General features: G+C 37.5%; 1 protein-coding gene across 12 annotated transcripts in view; it reads left to right on the top strand.

Annotated features, from left to right (window-relative positions):
- TENM3 (teneurin transmembrane protein 3) overlaps positions 1-23,392 on the top strand; it is a 953,923-nt gene that overhangs the window by 749,583 nt on the left and 180,948 nt on the right. For all 12 annotated transcript variants that reach the window (XM_053585025.1, XM_053585092.1, XM_053585086.1 and 9 more), the window contains one exon: positions 1,562-1,799. In XM_053585025.1, the coding sequence (XP_053441000.1) occupies positions 1,562-1,799 (238 nt within the window). The remainder of the gene's footprint in view (positions 1-1,561; positions 1,800-23,392) is intronic.

Raw genomic sequence — 23,392 nt, 5'->3', positions numbered from 1 at the left:
CTGAAGCGCTGGGAACTTCAAGAGGAGAGGCTTTATCTATTAAAGAATAGAGATCCTCTACTTCTGATGTTTTCCATACCAGAAGCCACAAGGAAGTAGCAGTATTTTCATATATTTCGTATTATCTCTACCCTTTATTTCAAGAGTGAGAAATTATTAGTTGTTAAATTGTGTGGTACAGATTATTAGAGACCATTAGAAACATGCCATACTGGGAGGAGTTATTTTATCATTGTATCCTGTAAAGAGTTTTGATGATATATATTTACATAATTAATGACACATATTCACACAATTACATACACTATTCATTTCACTCAATAGTCTGACATCACAATTACGGTTATTTGGCTTACCAATCACTGCCACAGTTCACATTGTAGCTGAAAGGTAGTACATGTTTCTTGTTCTCTGTAATATGCGCGTTTTTGTTCATGCTATGATTTAATACATCACTTGAAAATTATATTGCATTTTACACTGCATTTAGTAAAAAATTGACACCTTATGTGTGTGGAACCATAATAAATTTGGCATTAAATTAAGGAGTCGTCTATCTAGTTGGTAAAATGTAGTCTTTGTAAATTCTAGCATGTCCAAAGTGAGGTAATGAGACTGAAAAGTAGGTCTCAGGTGTTACATTAATTTGTAAATTTTAACTTGTAGCTCATTAGCTGTAGGGAATTTTTCAGCAGTTACCACACAGTATCATGTTTATATTTTGAAGTTGCTGGATTCTTTATGATTCTGGTTTCAAACAAAATATTTATACCACAGACATAGGGGCATACATCTCTCTGGCCACCTATGACTTACTCCAAAATGTGGTTCTACTACATACTGTGAAATTGGAAAATCTGTTCTGTGAGTGTTCTAATGGATGTAACGGTCATTAAGTATATGAGTCTTCTGACGTTGTAATCAGATGTGATTCAGTCTGTTAAGTATCCATGAAACAACATCTGCTTCTCAGAGTGACCTTCTGCTAAAGAATACTTAGCATCTATTAGCCGATCGTAGTGCAAATCTGCCTTATTTGAAATGCACTAAACTAGAGTAGTCTACTGCTGTTCAGCAACTATCTTGTAATAATTTATTGTAGTTAAATAAAGCTTAAAAAAACTCCATTAAATAATTATAGGGATTATATGCATTTCGAAAACCTTTGTGTTCTACTGAAATTACCCATTTAATTTCAGGGTTGGTTTGTTAAAAAAAGCTAAAATCTAAAGGCACATTAGGGGAGCTGTCAGATGCTGTTTTCTGTAGGTGTTAATAAAACCAGATGAAAAAAAAAATCTGAAACAAATTAAAACCAAAAGCAATTTTGCCATCTGTTGTATATTAATTAGAACTTTGTGTATCAAGGGTAAACTTGCTCTTAGAGAATGTCACACTGAACACCGGCTTAATAGAATAATATGCAAATTTATTAAATGGTGGAGTTACATGCAGTTTTTAATTCTAATTCCTTCGCAGTGGATTCCCCAGAAATTGGTAATATATATAAATATGTATGTACACATACATGTTTATAATGTGTTTCCTTTTTTTTTTCCAGAGCAACCTGCAAACAATCAAGGCCAGTCTACCTTGCAGCCTTTGCCACCTTCCCACAAGCAGCACTCTGCCCAGCATCATCCATCCATCACTTCTCTCAACAGAAACTCCCTGACCAATAGAAGGAACCAGAGTCCGGCCCCGCCGGCTGCTTTGCCCGCCGAGCTGCAAACCACACCCGAGTCCGTCCAGCTGCAGGACAGCTGGGTCCTTGGCAGTAATGTACCACTGGAAAGCAGGTCAGTCCTATGCATGAGGCTTTCAGTCATCCCTTACCAGGACAGCACTACACACCTGCACAGAGAATGCGTACTCGCTAGTAGTCAACAACCATGTTTTGTTTTGTTTTTTTAATGTTTATAGTTTTATTTTTACGAATCTCACTCTATCACACTGGGTAAAATGCCATGGCATCATAACTCACAGCATCCTCAAATTCCTGGGCTCAAGCCCTCCTCCTGCCTCAGCCTCCTGAGTAGCTGGGACTACAGGTGCCCACCACCATGCCTGGCTAAGTTTTCTAATAGAAACAGAGTCTCCTCTTGCTCAGGCTGGTCTGGAACTCCCTGAAGCTCAAGCAATCCACCTGCCTCGGACTCCCAGAGTGCTAGGATTACAGGTGTGAGCCACTGCACCTGGCTACATCTAAAATTTTTAAAATAAACTAGTTCAACCCTTTTCTCACTAAAAGGAGTTTACTATATTCTGTGTTTTGTCTTCTCTAGGGACAGTTCTAGATTGTTGACAATCTTTTAGTTGCTGGATCAGTAAGCGTGCCCATTTTTTTCGCACGTTTTGTTTTTATAAAAGATGAGAAGAAAATACCTTCAGTGAAAACTTTTCCTTACCACTGTTCTTCACTTATCTGAAAATTATCAGGGATGTGGAGAAAGGGATGGGGTGGTCAAATGTGAGTCCAGTGAACATGTCTAGTGTTGATTTGGTTCTAGACTTCTGTACCTTCTGAGATTATAATTGATCTATCATGTCATGAAAACATGGTAAAAACTCAAGGGACAAGTCAGATGACCTCTGTTAAGGATATTTGAGTGTCTTGCAAGATGAGGGGTATGGGACCTACTCTCTAAAGTTCCTTCTAGTGTTATTTGCTAAGACATTCTGTTCTTTCTCAAGAAGAGTTCTATTAGGAAATATTTCTTTATAATGAACTGAAATCTCTATTCCTGAAACACTCATCCTCTGGGTGTACCTGGAAATATGCAAAACAGGTTGGCCCTCATATCTATGTATATGATCTTGGTGTTTTAGAGGTGTCACCATCTGAATGGTCCTCTGGATACATATTGGTGTTTCAGTGAGGTTACGACTTAGAGCAAACGCTGGCTTACAAGTGGTAATCAGCTCATATAAAAGTATAGATGAGTAAAAGCTATTTGGAGCTAATGCATTTCATTATAAAGTATCTCCTAGTACATAACATTACATGTTTTATGGACAGAACCTCAACCATCAGTATCTTCTTTAAATTACGTTTCAAACCCACAGAATGTCTTCTGTTGCCAGCTTTGCAGGCGGGTTCCCCTGACATTTCTGTTGGTCTTCCTTTCTTCCCTGCCCTAGTCGCCCATTAGGCTCAAAGAAAAAGAATCATCAGCATATAGAAGCTAGAAAATAGAGGACTCTGAATCCCTTTGAGAGACTACTCCTCAAATGCCTTGCACTGTAGAGCCTCTGGCTAACATCAGCATTTTAATTAGCTGCTGGATGAAGAAACTGTCTCAGGCTGAAGAAATTGCTATTTATTGCCTTGAATATGTGATCTAAACCAATTCTGCCCTAGGGATGAACTGGCAAGAGGTCCTCAGAGCTAGCTGTCAACAGTCAAAATCCTTGTCTTTTCTTTTGCTTTTGGCCTAAGAACAAGGTTCTAAAGACCCTTGGTTCGTCTTGTTATCTGTAGTATCTGCCAAGAGCAGTTGAGTTTATTGTTTATTTTGTATTATTGAACATTCTTCTGAGAAAAATGAGAAGAGGAAAAGTAGACAAACAGTGGATTTCTCTTCACTTAAGACAGAATCATGTGTACAGATTTCTTTTTTTCAACATTAGCACGAAGCTAAATTTACCTAGTGTAATTAATTAGCACACATTGAACAACTAATCAACACTGATTCACTATTGTCATTTGGAAAAATTTTATTAGGAAAAAAGTAATTTTCCAGTTGAGTCATCAAACTCAATATGGATAATTACACTGTAGTTCACAATAATTGCTTTGACAAATATTTATTAAATATGTCACATTAAATCATCAGAAATGTGTTTAATTTCAGTGATGTTATATAGAACAAAAGCCTCAAAAACATGTCAGTGGGAAAGTTAGTTGTTAGCATTCCCTGAAGCTATATCTTATAATGAAGAGATTTGGAGTAATTTTTTTTTAGACACAGTGTCACTTAGTCGCCATGGATAGAGTGCAGTGGCATCATAGCTCACAGCAACTTCAAACTCCTGGGCTCATGCAAGGATCCTCCTGCTTCAGCCTCTCGAGTAACCGGGAATACAGGTGCCTGCCACAACACCTGCCTAGTTTTTTATTTTTAGTAGAGATGGGGTCGCACTCTTGCCCAGGTTGGTCTCGAACTCCTAAGCTCAAGCGGTCCACCCACCTTGACCTCCCAGAGTGCTGGGATTATAGGCATTATGCACCGCAGCTGGCCTCACGTGGAATAATTTTGAGAGAGATAAGCTGTCTTCTTTTTCTTCCTCGTATTACAATAACAAATTTTCATTGATGGGAGGTTCAGAAAGAACATACCTGGTTAGGAGAAAATCCACAGTAGCCATAGTTGAAATTATAGCAGTTTTCTCTATATTCAGGCCATGAAAGAAATCACTCCTAATGTGCGAAGTTACTGAGTGTCTTCCATTTCGAAGTAATACCATCAATGAACTATGAATGAGATGCCATTGTATGATTTCATGTAATGAAATGGGAAGAAAATCAACTCGATATGATCTCACTGTCAACTATAAAGAATAATGAATCTAAAAACTGTGTATCCTGCTAAAAGATTTTAATATCAAATACAGATTTCTTGTTAACCCAGTATTCCCATCTTAGACTGTTGCTAATCAGAAGAAAGGGTGCGTCACCTCGCAGGTGCCCCAGTCGCCTGCACAGTGCTATGCAGATCTGACACAGCCCTGCTGTGGTTTCTCTAATAGTCGTCTCACTTGGTTGGAACTCTGGAGGTAAAGAACCAGTCTTATTTAACATTGATTTTTCCTTTTTTAGTGAAGCTTCCCTATTGAGTATGGTTCTCAGGCTCCGTGTCAGCTGTATTAACAACCTTATCCAGACTTGTGTCTGCCTTCAGCTGTTCTGTTTTTAACCTAGTGTATGGTTTCATCCTGGCAGTTATCTCCATTATGCTGCATACAGTCACTTTACTAATTCTCACTTTCCTGAAACTATCAGAGAAGGTTGTGAGCTAAAAAGCACAAAATTCAGTTATGTGTAAATAAGAATCTAGATTTTTTTTCTCTTTGCATCCTCCCTTTTCCCTCTGTTACATTGATAACAGTTGGTTGTAAAATGGCTTTTAATAATCCATGACAATCCAGTAATTTGTAGACTTATAGTTTATGTGAATTGGTACAGATAAAAGGTTTTGTACCTTGTCCTGTTTGTATGTTTCAATATAGCTTTCATTTGGATTTACTAAGGAGCATTTTTTTCATCAGTTTCTTGCTTCTATAAAAATATTTACTTCCTTTCTCTGATGAATTTAACATGTGCTCCTACCCAAGACAATATATTGTGGATTGTACATTTCTAATCAGTAAACAGTAGCTCTGTTCTACATAGTATAATCTCCTGTGACTTTCAAATCTCCTGGATTCTAATCAAGAACCAGTAAGTATTTGTAGTTTATTAGCATAATCTTATTACTTCATTATTTTCTGTTAACAACAGTCAGTGCCTATGGACATGTATAACACCAAGTACTTAAACTTTTCTTTGGGTTTTTGTTTTCTTTTGTTTTAGACAGCCTCACTCTGTCTCCCTGGGTACAGTGCTTTGGTGTCATAGCTCACAGCTACTTCAAACTCCTGGGTTCAAGTGGTAATTCTCCTGCCTCAGCCTCCCAAGTTGCTGGGACTATTGGTGCCTGCCACCATGCTTGGCTGTTTCTTCTAGTTTTAGTAGAGACAGAGTCACACTCTTGCTCAGGCTGGTCTCGAACTTCAGAGCCGAATGAATCCTCCCACCTTGTCCTCCCAGAGTTCTGGCATTACAGGCATGAGCCACTACACCCAGCCACTTACATTTTTCTTGGAAATTGCTTTTCCTTGAGTATTTCTTAGACTTCAGATCATTTCACCTTTAGGGCATTGATACCTTGCCCTTTGTTTATTTCCTATGTTCCTACGTCTGCTGCCTCGGTGCATCAGCATAGCTGCTGCAGGAGTGCAGAGCAGCTCAGACTGGACCCTGCAGTGCAGGAGCCCTCACTGAGGACCTTTGACCTTCAGCAACTATAAAGTGACTCTCCTTCAAGTTCCTCATTTCCATATGTAATTTAAGCAGTTTAATAGTAACCTATTACATGTTAACCAATGGTTCACTTGTAGCCACTTAATAAAAGATACATTGAATTCTGGTTTTGTTATAAAGCCTATTTTGGCCTTGATGGTTTATTAGTTATATTCCCACAGCTTTTTACCTTGCATGCAGGTCAGTAATGCTTTGCTAATTATTGATGTATGAAATTGCACATTAAATTACCTCTTAATTAGTGCCCTTTCTATTTTAACATAGAGACATTGGGTTCCTTTAATGTGAGGTCAATTGTTACATTAAAAAAAAAAAAAACAGAAGTATTGCTTACTAAACTAAGTTAAAACATCTAAACTTTTTACCTTTTTTAATCTTTTCTTTAAAATAGTTCCAGCAAAAGGCATGACAACCATATTAACACCAGGCCTCAGTCAGCCTTGCCGTCAGTAAGTTCTGTAGGCTGCATCCTACACGTGGGTCTTCTGGCCCCAGGGGAAAACTTTCCTAGTTGGGGAAATAGAAAAAACTATTCTAAAATGTACGTGACACCTCAAAGGAACACCAAATGGCCAAAGCAGTGTTAAGAATAAAGACAAATCAGGACACCTCCTCCTTCTTGATTTCAAAACCTATTACAAAGTGATAATAATTTCAACAGTGTGGTGCTTAGTGATAGCCAGCTACCATTAGCAGGATAGTAAGTAGTAAGATCATCCGTAAAGACAGAGCTTTAAAATATGCCTGGGAAGAAAGCCCATTGACTTAAATGGACTGACTGATGCCATATCCTTTTGTGAAAGAAAGCTTGAGGAGACCCAAGGGTACCTGTGGGGAAAGAAAATATCATAGATACAGTCTGCTTAATAAAGTATCACAAGAATGGGAAAGTGTCCAGTGTACTCAATACTAATACGAAACCAGTAGATGATCTAATACCCAAACAAGAGAAAAACTCAATTCAAGGGGGGGGGGGGGGATGGGCGACCTCCCACCTACGGGGCAGGCACAGTGTAAGGATACATGGCCTACCTCCTGGGAGGGGGACATAACTACAGCAAGGACTTTACCTAACAAATGCAAACATTATAACTCAGTTGTTTGTACCCTCATATTAATCTGAAATTTCAAAAAAAATTGGAATAAGAATATGGAAAAAGAATCTTAAGGTTACTCAACACAAATTTCAAAATTGCACTTGACCTAAGCTAAGAAATTCTTAATCTTTGAAAGTTTCACCATTGTCATTTATTTGAAAACAAAACAAAAAACAGTAAACTTACCTGAAAGTATGTATTAATGAATAATGAAATCGGTTGTATTCTAGGTCTCTTGAAATAATTTACCTTTCGTAATTTATACTATTTCTTAAAAGACTTGTAAAGAGATACGGTGTATTTGTAAGAGTAATAGGAAGAAAGGAGAGGTGGGAAATACAGGAATTTGCTACATAGTGTTTATGTTTATGGTATATTTCAAGTTGTGTCCATAAAAGGATGAATGAGGAAACTATTGTAGGCCTGACTCAGCTCCTAAGCTCTGTGGTGACCATATAATTTATGAGCAAACCCAGGATACTCCAAGAGTGAAAGAGGCAGTATGAACAGTTCACTGGAACTACATTATAAACTGAGGCTGTCTCGGGCAAAGAGGGACATGTGATTATTATAGTAAGTTTTATTCCCAAGAATAAATTTGATTTTTAAGCCCAAATTGGACTATACCTAAGGTAAATAAAAATAAGAAATCAGCTCGGTGCCACGTAGTTCAGTGAGTAGGGCGCCAGTCACATACACCAAAGCTGGCGGGTTCGAGCCCAGCGTGGGCCTGCTAAACAACACTGACCACTGCAACCAAAAAGTAGCCAGGCGTTGTGGTGGGCACTTGTAGCCCCAGCTACTCGGGAGGCTGAGGCAAGAGAATCACTTAGCCCAAGAGTTTGAGATTGCTGTGAGCTGTGCTGCCACAGCACCCTACCGAGGGTGACATAGTGAAACTCTTGTCTCAAAAAATAAATAAATAAGAAATAAGAAAATAAGAAATCAAAGAAAATAATCAAATAAGAAATCAAAGGAGGGGGCAGCCTTTGGGTTAATACAGAAGAGATTCCAGGCTTGAACTTTTCTAATTTCTGTTGCCAACCCTTCACAGGGGATTCTGTTGTCCTTCAGAATATGTAGCTCCTGAATTTTCTTTTTCTTAAGGTATGGGGTCTCACTTTTGCTCAGGCTGGTATTGAGCACCAGAGCTCAAGTAATCCTCTCGCCTTGGCCTCCAAAGTTCTAGGATTATAGGTGTGACCCACTATGCTTAAACTGTAGCTCCTAAATTAATGTATAAGATATTTGTCTTCATTTTCTTCTGACATTATTAAGAGAATAACAGGAACAAAGATTTGTATGCAGCATATTGAATGGCATCTTATTCAAGAAGTTCTAATCTGTTCGTAGAATATTCTATTTAAACATTGGGTGGCACCTGTGGCTCAACAGAGTAGGGCGCCAGCCCCATATGCCAGAGGTGGTGGGTTCAAACCCAGCCCTGGCCAAAAAAAAAAAGAAAGAAAGTAAAAAGATTGTGAAATTTGGTCCTGAATTTATTCAAAGTTCCATGTATCTCTCCAGCATTATAATTGTGTTTCCAAAACCATTCTCTGATGTAGAAGTACAGTCCTTATTCTAAGAAAGTTTGAGTTAGAGATTCAAAGATGATTACTAAGAAAGCAAAAATATGATTTTTTTTTAATGTAAGATTATTATTAACCACTTATAATGCTAGCCTCAACTTTCTTGTTTAGCAGGCATCATTCCAATAGTTAAAATGAGCCGGGTAGCCTACAGCTGATAGTAGCTTTAACATGAAAGTCATTCTCAGGAGTCAATATGGAGATATATTCTAACTAAATATGGTAGGTATAGTACGGGTGCAACACACTTTAGCATCATGAAAAGAGTGAGCATATGCTTTGGAGTCTGATAGAACTGGTTTGTAATTCTAGATCAAACCATTTTAACTATGTAGTTACTTACAAATTATTTAAATCTGAGGTCAATTTCCTATTCAATAATATCTGTTTAAAAGAATGTTGCAAATGTTAAATGAAATAATGTAAATAAAGCACCTAGGTGCTCCGAAAGTGTCTTTAAAATATTGACCAAGTAATAGCAACAACAATTGTTTAGAGGAAAAGCATCTATTTAGTTAACAATTGGACAAATAATTTTTATCAAGTAGCTCTCAATAGGAAAAGTACTTATCTGGGATGCCTATGTCTAATTTATATTTCTGTGTTAGATAGGCAATGCATAAAATTAAACAGTGATTAATTTTACCAGAATAAAATCTCTTGGCTAATTCTCCCTTTTTTGTCACTTAAAAAAATAGGTGAATTTCCTAGGTAGGACCCCCAACTCTGTTAATTTTATTCTTTAGGAAAAAAAAAGTCTTAAAATAATAATGAAAGGTAACTATTCATATCCTTGAAACATTTAATTAACTAAAGTAATAAATGTTTGTAAAGAATCAATAAAAGCCTTGATGGATGCTTTGTCTTCACATCAGTCAGACGCACGGCCCCAGTTTTATTAAAGCTTTGGAGTCTTTTGTGTGCAAGAAGGTGGCTGTACAATAGAGTTGGAGCCTTACTTTGTTTAACCGGAATGAACCAGTTTCTTTTTAATAGCAATTAAGACACCAAGAAAGTATGCATTAATTATTTGCTATAGGCTGTAAATGATTTTTGAAAGCATAATTTCAATAAATTACAAACATTATATACTCTGATAATGTTAGGTCTTTGATAGCCAGCAATCTGTATAAAGTACTCCTATCTCATAATCTTAATTTTCATGGTACCTAGGGAAATAGATTTTGTTTTGTTTTGAGACAGAGTCGTACTCTGTCACCCTGGGTAAAGTACTGTGGCGTCATCACTCACATCAACCTCAAACTCTTGAACTCAGGTGATCCTCCTGCCTCAGCCTCCGAGTAGCTGGTACTTTAGGCGCCCACCACAATGCCCATCTAGTTTTTGTATTTTTGGTAGAGACAGGGTCTCTCTTTTGCTCAGTCTGGTCTAGAACTCCTGAGCTCAAGGGATCCACTCACCTCAGCCTCCCAGAGTGCTAGGATTACAGGCATGAGCCACTGCGTCTGGCAACAAATTCTTAATTTAACACATTTCTACCTCTGATCTGTGTGTAAATATGATCCCAGGAAAAGGTCTTTGTGATCAGGGACCTGACCATTAATGTGGGGAGCTGATGTTCATACATCAGTAGACACAAGTTTGGGGGCCAAAAAGACCCAGCTTTGCCCCTGTATAACCTTTGACAAATCAATCTCAGTTTTCTCATCTTAAAAAAGCAGGTTTTATAATACAAACACATGCACATTCAGTGAGATTCTGCAGAGTTTAAAGTGTGGTAAATATCTGTTCAGTAAGCTTTATTTCAGCCCTTTTCACTGGTGGATTGTTGTCTGTTTCTTTTCTGTCATCTACTTTTTCCACTGTCACTTACACATCAGATTGATGATGACTAGGTTCCCTTCAATACCACTTACAACTGGAAACTTTTATTCTTCATAAACTTACATCTGTACCTGAAATTTATCTATTTATGTGGCTCACAAGTTTATAGAAAGAATTCTGCTGAACAATTTTAAGCATAGATGGCCATCAATAAATAAAGGAATTAATAATAGATGAAGTCTGGTCCAAATAACACATAGGAATTTTAATGTTCTTTTTCATTTCCATTTTTATATTAATATATTTAGTATGTGATAACTGCCAGCAGTAGAAATAATTAATATATTAAATCATGGAAGGAAATATCTAATACAGATTTATATTCATGATATCATGGTTAACTCCATTGAAATAACTAAAAAAAAATAAACTCTTAAGCTATTTTAGCTTTTGTAATAATGGTAAAAATTTTTTACATGTTTAATGTTAATTCATTTCTTAACATTCCCATACAAAATATGTAACATGGTTTTGGCGCTTGATTATAAATCTAAGTTAAAATAAATCATAAACGTGGAATGTAAGTGTCTTGGCACAGTAACTGAGAGAATGCTAGGAAGGCTATGTTAACCAGTGTGATGAAAGTGTCAAACGGTCTGTGAAGCTAGTGAATGATGCCCCATGATCATATCAATGTACACAGCTGTGATTTAATTTAAAAAATAAATAAATAAAATAAAATAAAAAGAAATATTTTGCTTCATATTTCATGTTCATTCTATGTAACTGTGGTTATACTTAAATCCTATAGTATAGGATTTTTCAGGGATTAGCTAACACATAATACTATAATTACCCCCCCCAAGTGTTTTCATATTCAGTATAATTATAAATTGACACTGGGTCAATTGCTAAAATACATAATTACTAATATATTCATGTTATAAATTTTTATGTAAAATACTAAAAATAGTTTTTGTTTCAGGCCTTTTTTTGTGGAATTACTGACAGCTCATATTAATTCAGGCAGCAACAGTGAAATGTATCCTGTTTCTAAGCTTTTCATTTAAGACACTTTTCTTGCTGAGATCACCTCCTAGTGTGAAAGTTTACCAAAGAAAACAGCACATCAATTCAAAAGTGTAATAGATTTGCAACCACAACATGCTATCAGCATGAAGAATACTTTATTAGTCTCACTAACTCACTGAGTCACAGCTAGAATCATTACATAGTTGTTCTTTTGTTTTCAGTCAAAACATATAATTGATATTCTAATGTTGATTGCTTACTTGGGGCATGTTTAATTTTCTTATTTAAAATAATTTTCTTTAGGATGCATACCAGAATTTCAGGTAGTAATAAAAGAAGAAGCACTTTAGTCAGAGGCTAGAATGTTTTCTTTTTGTAATTGCATAGTATGTTACTGACTTTAAAACATTAATAATCAAATTTATTATAATACCTTTCTATTAGAAGCAAAATAATCAATTCATCTTGAACAGTCCTGTATAATTCTTAGAAAATTTACACACACGTACATGTGCCCCCAAGGACTTTTTCTAGAATCATCCTTTTAAAAAAATTAATAGATGAAATTACAGAAATACAAAGGAAAGTGTTGGATTTTAGTTAGTGACTCATTATGTGTATGTTTTATTAGATCTTAGCTGTTTCACTTTTTTGGTCAAGTCTTGAGACAAGCCTTTTTAGTTTTAGTTCTCATGCTGCATTTTCATTCTCAGTTATAGCTTTGGCTCAGGCCTGTAATCCCACCCCTTTGGTAGCCCGAGGTGGGTGGATCACCTGAGCTCAGGAATTGGAGACCAGCCTGAGCAAGAGCCAGACCCCATCTCTAAAAATAGCTGGGTGTTATGGTGGGCGCCTATAGTCCCAGCTACTCGGGAAGCTGAGGCAAGAGCATCACTTGAGCCCAAGTTTGAGGTTGCTGTGAGCTATGAAGCCAAGGACAACACTGTCTTAAAGACAACTCAAAAATACATTAATTAAAACCAGTCCTCCTAATAATACTTTTTACTTTCCTTATAACAGGTAAGTACTTTTGAGGTGATTCAGCTCACACCCATAAAATCATGTTGTAAAATAATGTTTTCCTTCATCCCTTAGGAATTTTCTCCTTAATTGTAATAGTAAGAATTCGGGGTGGGGTTTTTTTTTCAGCTATAATGGTATTCTGCTCCTCCTGAATCTCAGTAAGAGACTTTTTTCTATCATGTTCTGTAGATCAGAAGCTACCGCTGCTATAACCTTTGTGGTGGTGCCTCTATTGTGACCAATATTTGGAGTGTCCCCTCCATTGTCACTACTTTGTCCTCGTCAGTTTAAAAGAAGGCAAAAAGTTAGGGAGATGACACAGTAAGCAGGAAAAAAATATATATTTTTTTCTCTCGAAACAGAAAATATGTAAAGGGAAAGGAGATGATTTGTGGTGTTTGTGTGTGTGCATGCACACTGAATTCATTTAAATATTTAGAATTGATGCCAAGACGTGGAAGCAACCCAAGTGCCCATCAACCCATGAATGGATTAAAAAGCTGTACACATGTGGCATGTGTACACCATGGAGCACTATTCAGCCATAGGAAAAGATGGGAACTCTACATCTTTTGTGTTTACCTGGATGAAGTTGAAACACATTCTTCTTAGTAAAGTATCTGAAGAATCTAAAAATATGTATCCAGTGCACCCAATAGTAATATGAAACCAACACATAAATAACTACATGCTTACGGGAAAGAAAAACGGGAGTATATTCTAGTGAGGTGGAGAGGAGAGTGATTGTGCAAGTTAGATGAGAACCCAGCAGTGTGAGGGTGTTCAGCACAACCCCTGTGTGAAGGGCTGAACTACAACTTGAACTTTGTTAAAAATGAAAACAATGCAGCAATCATTTGTACCTTCATATCAATCTGCAGATTTTTTTTTTTTAAAGTAAGAAAGAAACAGTCTTAAAGTTTTCAATGTAAATTATCAATTGCTTTTTAAGTAGGAAAAAACTGATCAGTTATGGAAAATAGTGACATATCTTTATAGTAGAATGAAATAGAAGTCTTGAATCTTATTTGATATGGTAGAAAACATAGAAATCGTGAATGTTATTTAATGTAATAGAAGTAAAAAAACTTCATGGAAAAAAAATTTAGTATTGAGATTTCCAGAAGAGTCTCTGCTAGTAGATAAAGAGAATAATTCAAGGTAACTCTTCTTTTTAGAAATTTGAATACAGGCAATAAATAGAAAGAAAATTTTTAGGAGAAAAATGAATATATAAGAACTACCCCAGCCAGAAAGGTTAAGAGTAGAGAGAGAGCATTATCTGTATGTAGAAAGTTGGGAAACATTTTGAGGAGCTGTAAATGCCCCAGGTGAACCATAGCGAGACTTAGACATGGGTCAGAATCCCAAGTGTTGAGGTGAAAGAGAAAAGGAAAAAGAATCCCCCTAATGAAGACACTCATGAAATAAGATACTGTGGTGGTTGATATTTTAGAAGCAAATGGAAATACAGATACCGTAGGACACAGAGATAGAGATACTAGGACAAGAAGTTGCAGGCACCACAGGGACACCCAGGGATAGACATAGAAGACCAAGAAGAACCCAGAGAGAGTAGATGCTGGTGTCTCGTTTGGACCTAAAGGCCAATAAACTCAGTAGTTACTTACAGGAAGCTGCAGTGACATTAGAAGGGATAAGGGAACTGATTAGGGAAAACTTAACCAATAGATGAAATTGAAAGAGAAAAATAAGAAAAAGGGGATGTTAAAAGCAAAAACACTTAAGAGATGACATAAAACGATGAAATGTTGAAGCCATCTGACTCAAGTCCGATGGATAGAGCTTTGTACTGTTCAGTTCCACTTGTTCTAAATACACTACTTGTAGTAAGTTACCCACCGTGACCTTCTAAGCAGGAGTCTTTGGATTGATTTTCTGATTCCATATACATATACTTAAGCTAAGAAACTAATATGCTAATACCTTAGTGCAGTGGTTCCTGGGTCAGCCCCATTGGTTGCTGGGGTTTCACCCTAGACCTGCTGTGTTTTATCAGGCCCTCTAGAGATGCTGATAGAAGCTAAAGCTTGAAACCCTCTGCTTTTGTGTGTAGGAACCGTCTCTAAGTAAACCCCTGGCTCATACTGCATCTTAAGTTCACAAACCCTGCTAACACCTGCTGTTTCCTATCAGTCCGGTCGAGCCATTCACGTGTAAGAGACAGGTAACTATAGTACCCTGTGCAGGTTGGTGCAGACGCTAGTGTGGGAGGGCTGCTCCCTGAAAGTCCACGGCAGCCTCTGCAGTGTCTTCATGAACAGAGCTTCCGAGGGTCAGCATCTGCTGATGGAGATTTCTTTCTAAATTTAGCTAGGCATTTGAGCACAGTGAGTAATTGTACTGGATATCTACTGAGAATCAGATGCCAAAGGGTAAAGAAAACAGGGGAACCCTGCCTAGAATAGGAATAGGCAATTTCTATACAGGCTTTCTTTAGTTTTCTGTTTAATAGGTGCTAGAAATTGTGTATTTCATTTCAGCATTATATAAAGCACTTCTTTTAAATACACTGCTTTTCCAGTTTTTAATTCATTATAAATTGTACTGCTAAATATACCTTTAACAGATAAACCAGTTGGTTTGGGGCTTAAAATTCTGAATTTGATCGTGAACATTCTGAAGACTGATAAGCACAGCTTTTAAGTGTTTAAAAGGCTTGTGTAATAGTCGACACCTTCCAGGTGCATCGTGTGTTTCTCATACATATTGACAAAGATTCTAGCCTGTTTTACTTTCTGTGGTATTTGATAAATTTACTCTTTAAATTATACACTGCAAGTAACTGAGTGATAATAGGCCATATGGACGGCAACACAAGGTAACAATTAAAAGTTACGTATTTAACAATTTTTTTAAATATCTTAAGAGGAACTGTAGGCAAACCATTCCTTGTCTTGGCATCACTAAGTAACTAAAACTATTTTGAACTCAGTAGTTTCAGCCTTCATATATTCCCAGGTAAATTTAATCCACAAGTGTATGATTCATTTTGCTTCAGATCTGAAAATGTCATTTTGGAAAAGTCGTTTGATGTTGAGGAAATCTTGTGAGACCTTTAATAAGCCTCTCAAGTCCAGAAAGTTACTTTTTGCCAGAGGAAAAGGAACCTGTGCCTTAAAATTTCCTTTGCTAGTAGGTGAGAGCTTTAGATGTTGAACAGGTCATCAATTTGGTCAAATATAGCTGGTCTTCCCTCTCATTGGCACATTGGTTTTAAAATCAGAGCGTCTAATTTGAACACAGCAATCTATACTCTTGGTAACTTTTAATTGCTGTGTCTACGTATGTCTGCAGGACAGCAAGACATTTTATTTAAACAATTCACATTTGGTTTAATGTAAGACTTTCTTTGTCCAATGAAGAATGTAAGAAGAGGAAGGAAACTTCAGTGTTTCCATGCAATGGTCCCTTCTCTCTGTAAGATAGATAATAATAGATGTTATTAAACAACAGAAATTTTATTTTTTTATTGTTGGGGATTCATTGAGGGTACAATAAGCCAGGTAACACTGATTGCAATTCTTAGGTAAAGTCACTCTAGCAATCATGTCTTGCCCCCATAAAGTGTGACACACACCAAAGCCCCACACCCCTCCCTCCTTCCCTCTTTCTGTTCCCCCCCATGACCATAATTGTCATTAATTGTCCTCATATCAAAATTGAGTACATAGGATTCATGCTTCTCCATTCTTGTGATGCTTTACTAAGAATAATCTCTTCCACTTCCATCCAGGTTAATACGAAGGATGTAAAGTCTCCATTTTTTTTAATAGCTGAATAGTATTCCATGGTATACATATACCACACCTTGTTAATCCATTCCTGGGTTGGTGGGCATTTAGGCTGTTTCCACATTTTGGTGATTGTAAATTGAGCTGCAATAAACAGTCTAGTACAAGTGTCCTTATGATAAAAGGATTTTTTTCCTTCTGGGTAGATGCCCAGTAATGGGATTGCAGGATCAAATAGGAGGTCTAGCTTGAGTGCTTTGAGGTTTCTCCATACTTCCTTCCAGAAAGGTTGTACTAGTTTGAAGTCCCACCAGCAGTGTAAAAGTGTTCCCTTCTCTCCACATACACACCAGCATCTGCAGTTTTGAGATTTTGTGATGTGGGCCATTCTCACTGGAGTTAGATGATAGCTCAGGGTTCTTTTGATTTGCATTTCTCTAATATATAGAGATGATGAACATTTTTTCATGTGTTTGTTAGCCATTCGTCTGTCATCTTTAGAGAAAGTTCTATTCATGTCTCTTGCCCATTGATATATGGGATTGTTGGCTTTTTTCATGTGGATTAATTTGAGTTCTCTATAGATCCTAGTTATCAAGCTTTTGTCTGATTGAAAATATGCAAATATCCTTTCCCATTGTGTAGGCTGTCTCTTTGCTTTGGTTGTTGTCTCCTTAGCTGTACAGAAGCTTTTCAGTTTAATGAAGTCCCGTTTGTTTATTTTTGTTGTTGTTGCAATTGCCCTGGCAGTCTTCTTCATGAAGTCTTTCCCCAGGCCAATACCCTCCAGTGTTTATCCCATGCTTTCTTTGAGGATTTTTATTGTTTCATGCCTTAAATTTAAGTCTTTTATCCATTTTGAATCAATTTTTGTGAGTGGGGAATGGTGTGGGTCCAGTTTCAGTCTTTTACATGTAGGCATCCAGTTCTCCCAACACCATTTATTGAATAGGGAGTCTTTCCCCCAAGGTGTGTTCTTGTTTGGTTTATCAAAGATGAGGTGGTTGTAAGATGTTAGTTTCATTTCTTGGTTTTCAATTCGATTCCAAGTGTCTATGTCTCTGTTTTTGTGCCAGTACCATGCTGTCTTGACCACTATGGCTTTGTAGTACAGACTAAAATCTGGTATGCTGATGCCCCCAGCTTTATTTTTATTACTAAAAACTGCCTTAGCTATACGGGTTTTTTTCCGGTTCCATACAAAACGCAGAATCATTTTCTCCAAATCTTGAAAGTACGAGGTTAGTATTTTGACAGGAATGGCATTGAATAGGTAGATTGCTTTGGGAAGTATAGACATTTTAACAATGTTGATTCTTCCCATCCATGAGCATGGTATGTTCTTCCATTTGTTAATATCCTCTGCTATTTCCTTTCTGAGGATTTCATAGTTTTCTTTATAGAGGTCCTTCACCTCCTTCATTAGGTGTATTCCTAGGTATTTCATTTTCTTTGAAACTATGGTGAAGGGAGTTGTGTCCTTAATTAGCTTCTCATCGTCACTGTTATTGGTGTATACAAAGGCTACTGACTTGTGGACATTGATTTTACATCCTGAAACATTACTGTATTTTTTGATGACTTCTAGGAGTCTTGTGGTTGAGTCTTTGGGGTTCTCTAAGTATAAGATCATGTCATCAGCAAAGAGAGAGAGTTTGACCTCCTCTGCTCCCATTTGGATTCCCTTTATTTCCTTGTCTTGCCTAATTGTATTGGCTAGAACTTCCAGCACTACGTTGAACAGTAAAGGTGACAGAGGACAACCTTGTCTGGTTCCAGTTCTAAGTGGAAAAGCTTTCAGTTTTACTCCATTCAGTAAAATATTGGCTGTGGGTTTGTCATAGATAGCTTCAATCTGTTTTAGAAATGTGCCACCTATGCCTATACTCTTCCATGTTCTAATTAGAAAAGGATGCTGGATTTTATCAAATGCTTTTTCTGCATCTATTGAGAGGATCATGTGATCTTTATTTTTGCTTCTGTTAATATGGTGGATAACATTTATGGACTTGCGTATGTTAAACCAGCCTTGCATCCCTGGGATAAAGCCTACTTGATCATGATGAATGACTTTTTTGATAATAAGCTGTAATCTGTGGGCTAGGATTTTGTTGAGAATTTTTGCATCTATATTCATGAATGAGATTGGTCTAAAATTCTCCTTTTTTCCTGGTTTGGGTATCAGGGTTATGTTTGCTTCATAGAATGTGTTGGGGAAGATTCCTTCTTCCTCAATTTTTTGGAATAATTTCTGCAGTACAGGAATAAGCTCTTCCTTGATGGTTTGATAGAATTCTGGTGTGAAGCCATCTGGACCAGGGCAGTTTTTGGTTGGAAGATTTTTTATTGTTTCTTTGATCTCAGAGCTTGAAATTGGTCTGTTCAGGAGATCTGTGTCTTCCTGGCTAAGTCTAGGGAGAGGGTGTGATTCCAAATATTGATCCATTTCCTTCACATTGTCAAATTTCTGGGCATAGAGTTTCTGGTAGTATTCAGAGATGATCTCTTGTATCTCTGTGGGATCAGTTGTTATTTCCCCTTTATCATTTCTGATTGAGGTTACTAGAGATTTTACTTTTCTATTTCTCGTTAGTCTGGCCAATGGTTTATCTATTTTATTTATTTTTTCAAAAAACCAACTCCTTGTTTCCTTAATTTTCTGAATGATTCTTTTGTTTTCAATTTCATTGATCTCCGATTTGATTTTGGATATTTCTTTTCTTCTACTGAGTTTAGGCTTAGATTGTTCTTCTTTTTCCAATTCCATAAGATGGCTTGTGAGATTGTTGATGCGTTCTCTTTCTGTTTTTCGAATGTAGGCATATAAAGCAATGAATTTTCCCTCAAAACTGCTTTGGCAGTATCCCACAGGTTTTGGAAGCTTGTGTCTTCATTGTTGTTATGCTCAAGGAAGTTAATGATTTCCTGTTTTATTTCTTCCTGCACCCATCTGTTATTCAACAGAAGATTGTTTAATTTCCATGTCTTTGTGTTGGGTTGAGCATTTTTGTTAGAGTTGAGTTCCACCTTTAGTGCCTTGTGGTCTGAGAAGATACACGGTAAAATTTGAATTCTTTTGATTCTGTTGCTATTTGTTTTGTGTCCCAGGATATGATCAATTTTGGAGAATGTTCCATAGGGTGCTGAGAAGACTGTATATTCTTTATCTTTGGGTTGGAGTGTCCTATATGCGTCTATCAAGCACAGTTGTTCTAGGGTCTCATTTAAATCTCTTATATCTTTGTTTAATTTCTGTTTAGAGGATCTGTCCAGCTCTGTAAGAAGAGTGTTAAAGTCCCCTGTTATTATGGCATTATCAGATATCATATTGCTCAGACTGAGTAAGGTCTGTTTCAAGAATCTGGGAGCATTTAAATTGGGTGCATAAATATTTAGAATTGAAACGTCTTCTTGTTGTATTTTTCCCTTGACCAATATAAAGTGACCATCTTTGTCTTTTTTGACTTTAGTTGCTTTAAATCCACATGAATCTGAAACTAAGATTGCAACTCCTCTTTTCTTTTGTATTCCATCTGTATTCCTGAAAAATGTCTTCCAACCCTTGACTCGGAGCTTTAATTTGTCTTTTGAAGTCAGGTGTGTTTCTTGCAGACAGCAAATGGATGGCTTGTGTTTTTTAATCCAGTCAGCCAATCTATGTCTCTTCAGTGGGGAATTCAAGCCATTAACATTTATTGAGATAATTGATAAGTGTGGTAGTATTCTATTCATCTTATTTTGTGAGAGTCCATTGCTTAGTTTTATCTTTTGCATCAGTGTGGAGGTTAGGTTCTGTCCTTTAATTTCTGAGTTCTTACTTTGCTGCTGATCCATTGTGGTGGTCAGTGTGCAGAACAGGTTGAAGTATTTCCTGCAGAGCTGGTCTTATTGTGGCGAATTTCCTCAATGTTTGTATATCCGTAAATGATTTGATTTCTCCGTCAATTTTGAAGCTTAGCTTAGCAGGGTACAGAATTCTGGGCTGGAAATTGTTCTGTTTAAGTAGATTAAAGGTAGATGACCATTGTCTTCTTGCTTGGAAAGTTTCATTAGAGAAGTCTGCGGTCACTCTGATGGATTTGCCCCTATAGGTCAACTGGCACTTACTCCTGGCAGCTTGCAGAATCTTTTCTTTTGTCTTGAGTTTGGACAGGTTCATCACAATGTGTCTTGGAGAAGCTCGGTTAGAGTTGAGGCAACCTGGGGTCCGATATCCCTCTGAAAGCAGTGTGTCAGAATCTTTGGTGATATTTGGGACATTTTCTTTTATAATATTCTCTAGTATGGCTTCCATTCCCCTGGGGCATTTTTCTTCCCCTTCTGGGTTTCCTATAACTCGTATGTTGGAACGCTTCATAAAGTCCCATAATTCTGACAGCGAACATTCTGCTTTCTCTCTCTTCTTTTCTGCCTCTTTTACTATCTGAGTTATCCCAAGAACTTTGTCTTCTACCTCTGAAATTCTTTCTTCTGCATGGTCTAACCTGTAGCTGATACTTTCCATTGCATCTTTCAGTTCCCTAATTGACTGTTTCAGTTCCTTCAGCTCTGCTATATCCTTTTTATATTCTTCATATCGTTCATCTCTTATTTGATTCTGTTTTTGGATTTCCTTTTGGTTATTTTCCACTTTATTAGCAGTTTCCTTCATTGTTTCCATCATTTCTTTCATTGTTTTCATCATGTTTATCCTAAATTCCCTTTCTGTTATTCCTAACATTTCTTATAGGTGGAATCCTCTGCAGTAGCTACCTCATGGTCCCTTGGCGGGGTTGTTCTGGACTGGTTCTTCATGTTGCCTGGAGTTTTCTGCTGATTCTTCCTCATGAGTGATTTCTTTTATCTGTTTCCTTGCCCTAATTTTCCTTTCACTTCCTCTTGCTCTTTAAGTTCTCATGCCTGCGGACTAAGGGTTTGATGAGTCCTTTTGGTACAGGACCAGAAGGGTGAGAAAGTTGAAGAGCAAGAAAGGGATGAAAGAAAGGAGGACCGAGTGAAAAGAAAAAAAAAAAAAATAGAGAAAGGAGAGGGGGGTGGGTAAAAGGAATATTGACAAAAAGAAGAGAGGCACAGAAAGAGGGAGACAGAGCAATATAGGTGTACAGTAGGGTACTTTGACACAACCTTAAAAAAAACCCACCTTCTGGGGGTGTCCAGTTGGGGGGTTCCCTTGAGGTCAGCAGCTCTTTGATAACCTGATCAGACACAGTACCCCACCTCCACCAAGCAGAGAGGAAAGACAAAAAAAACCAAAACAAGCAAACAGGAGACTTTATAGGATAAAACTGGGTGAAAAACCAAATAATAGCAGTAGAAACACTAGCAAAAATGAAGTTCTAGTTATTAAAAAAGGCAGCAATGGGAAATTATAATTAAACTAGAAAAATTGAGAAAGAAAAAAGATCTGTACGGAAAAGGTTGAAATTAAAAAACAAAACAACATCAAAGTAAAAAAACAACCAAACAAAAAAAAAAAAACAAAACAAAACACAACCAAAAACAAAGCAGTGTGTATATGTTGTTGAATATTGTCTGGCCAGCACGTGGTCTTCTCGGGTATGAGATGTTAATCACAGTTCTGATACGACTAGAGGCTGCTGATTTCTCAAACCCCAGCAGGTAGACACCCTAAATCTCTCTTCAGCCCACTTAAAAGGCACTTTGAACTTGTAAACTTGCTGACCAGAAGCTTTCCCAGGAAAGTGCTTGTTGCTGGAATCACTGCTGAAGTGGCTATCCACTTACCCAGTGTGTCAAAACCGGTCTCACTCTGCCCCTGAGGGTTAGGGCTGCAAGGCAGCTCAGACCCCACCCTTAGGCTACTCAGTCGCTAGGTTGCCAGCTCCCACACGATTCTAGCTCTGCGACCCTGAGGGCGGAGCTTGCTGGGGCAGATTACTCACAATGACTCCCTGTGGCCCACAGCCAAACAGTTATTAGCTCCGTCTGGCTTAGCGGCTCAGACTGGGGCCCTAGACAATGGCCAGAGTTCTCCGCACTCCCGCTCAGTCTCTCCCTAAGGCAGTTCAACTGAGTGCCAAGTCCAAAGACACCAGAACAGTTCACAGGTAAGGCCTTTCCGGTTTGCAGTCTCACTGCTACTGAACTTACAGTTGCGGGCGGGTTTAGACCGATTAAACACACATGACCACTTGCCAGTTTTCCACTGTTTTAGTCCTCCTCTTGGGGTCCAGAAGTCTCTCGCTGACTTCCTGTATCCTCACAGGGGTGATGATAGGCAGATCCCACCAGCCAGAGATGCCTGGAGTCCTATCTCCCAGACTCACGGTGCCCAGATGCAAGGAAGCTGTTACTCGGCCGCCATCTTGCTCTCCACCTCCGAATTTCTCCACAACAGAAATATTTTTTATGTCTCTATTTGTCACTAATAAAGGTTTCGACAGTGCTGTAGGGCCAGAAGCAGAATGCTAACTACTATGCTATCTCTATTGTAATCGTTGCTCTCTTCATTTCTAAAAAAGTTTCTAATTCTCTATACAGCACTCAAGAAAACAGTTTTCTTTGAAGGATAACCACTCACAAAGATAATCTGAATAAAATTTCATTCAGTAGTTGCTTATTTTCTTTCTGACTTTTATTTCCTGTCCTAATATTCCATTGAGGAAATGACTCAAACCATGTTGAATATAATGCTATAACATATTTTCCAGGGGTGCATTTAATTTGGGTCCCTATAACTTTTTTTGTTTTTTTTTTTTTGAGACAGAGTCTCACTCAGTTACCCTGCGTAGATTGCCGTGGTGTCATTATAGCTCACAGCAGCCTCAAACACTAAGCCTTAAGCCATCCTCCTGCCTCAGCCTCCACTGGGTAGCTGGGCCCCTATAATTTCCAACTTATTAAACTACGTCTTTAGTGTTATAGATAACATGATTATAATTAAGCCCTTGAACTAAATACTTGTATTAACCCATCTTTTCCTAGTGATTCTTATAAGCTTATAAATTATTCTCACATTTAATTTTGTTAGGATGTTTTTAAATGAGCACTAAAATATTGATATTATTT

Source organism: Nycticebus coucang, chromosome 1 (genome assembly GCF_027406575.1).
Source record: "Nycticebus coucang isolate mNycCou1 chromosome 1, mNycCou1.pri, whole genome shotgun sequence".
NCBI lineage: Eukaryota > Metazoa > Chordata > Mammalia > Primates > Lorisidae > Nycticebus > Nycticebus coucang.
This window is presented reverse-complemented; position numbering and strand designations above follow the sequence as displayed.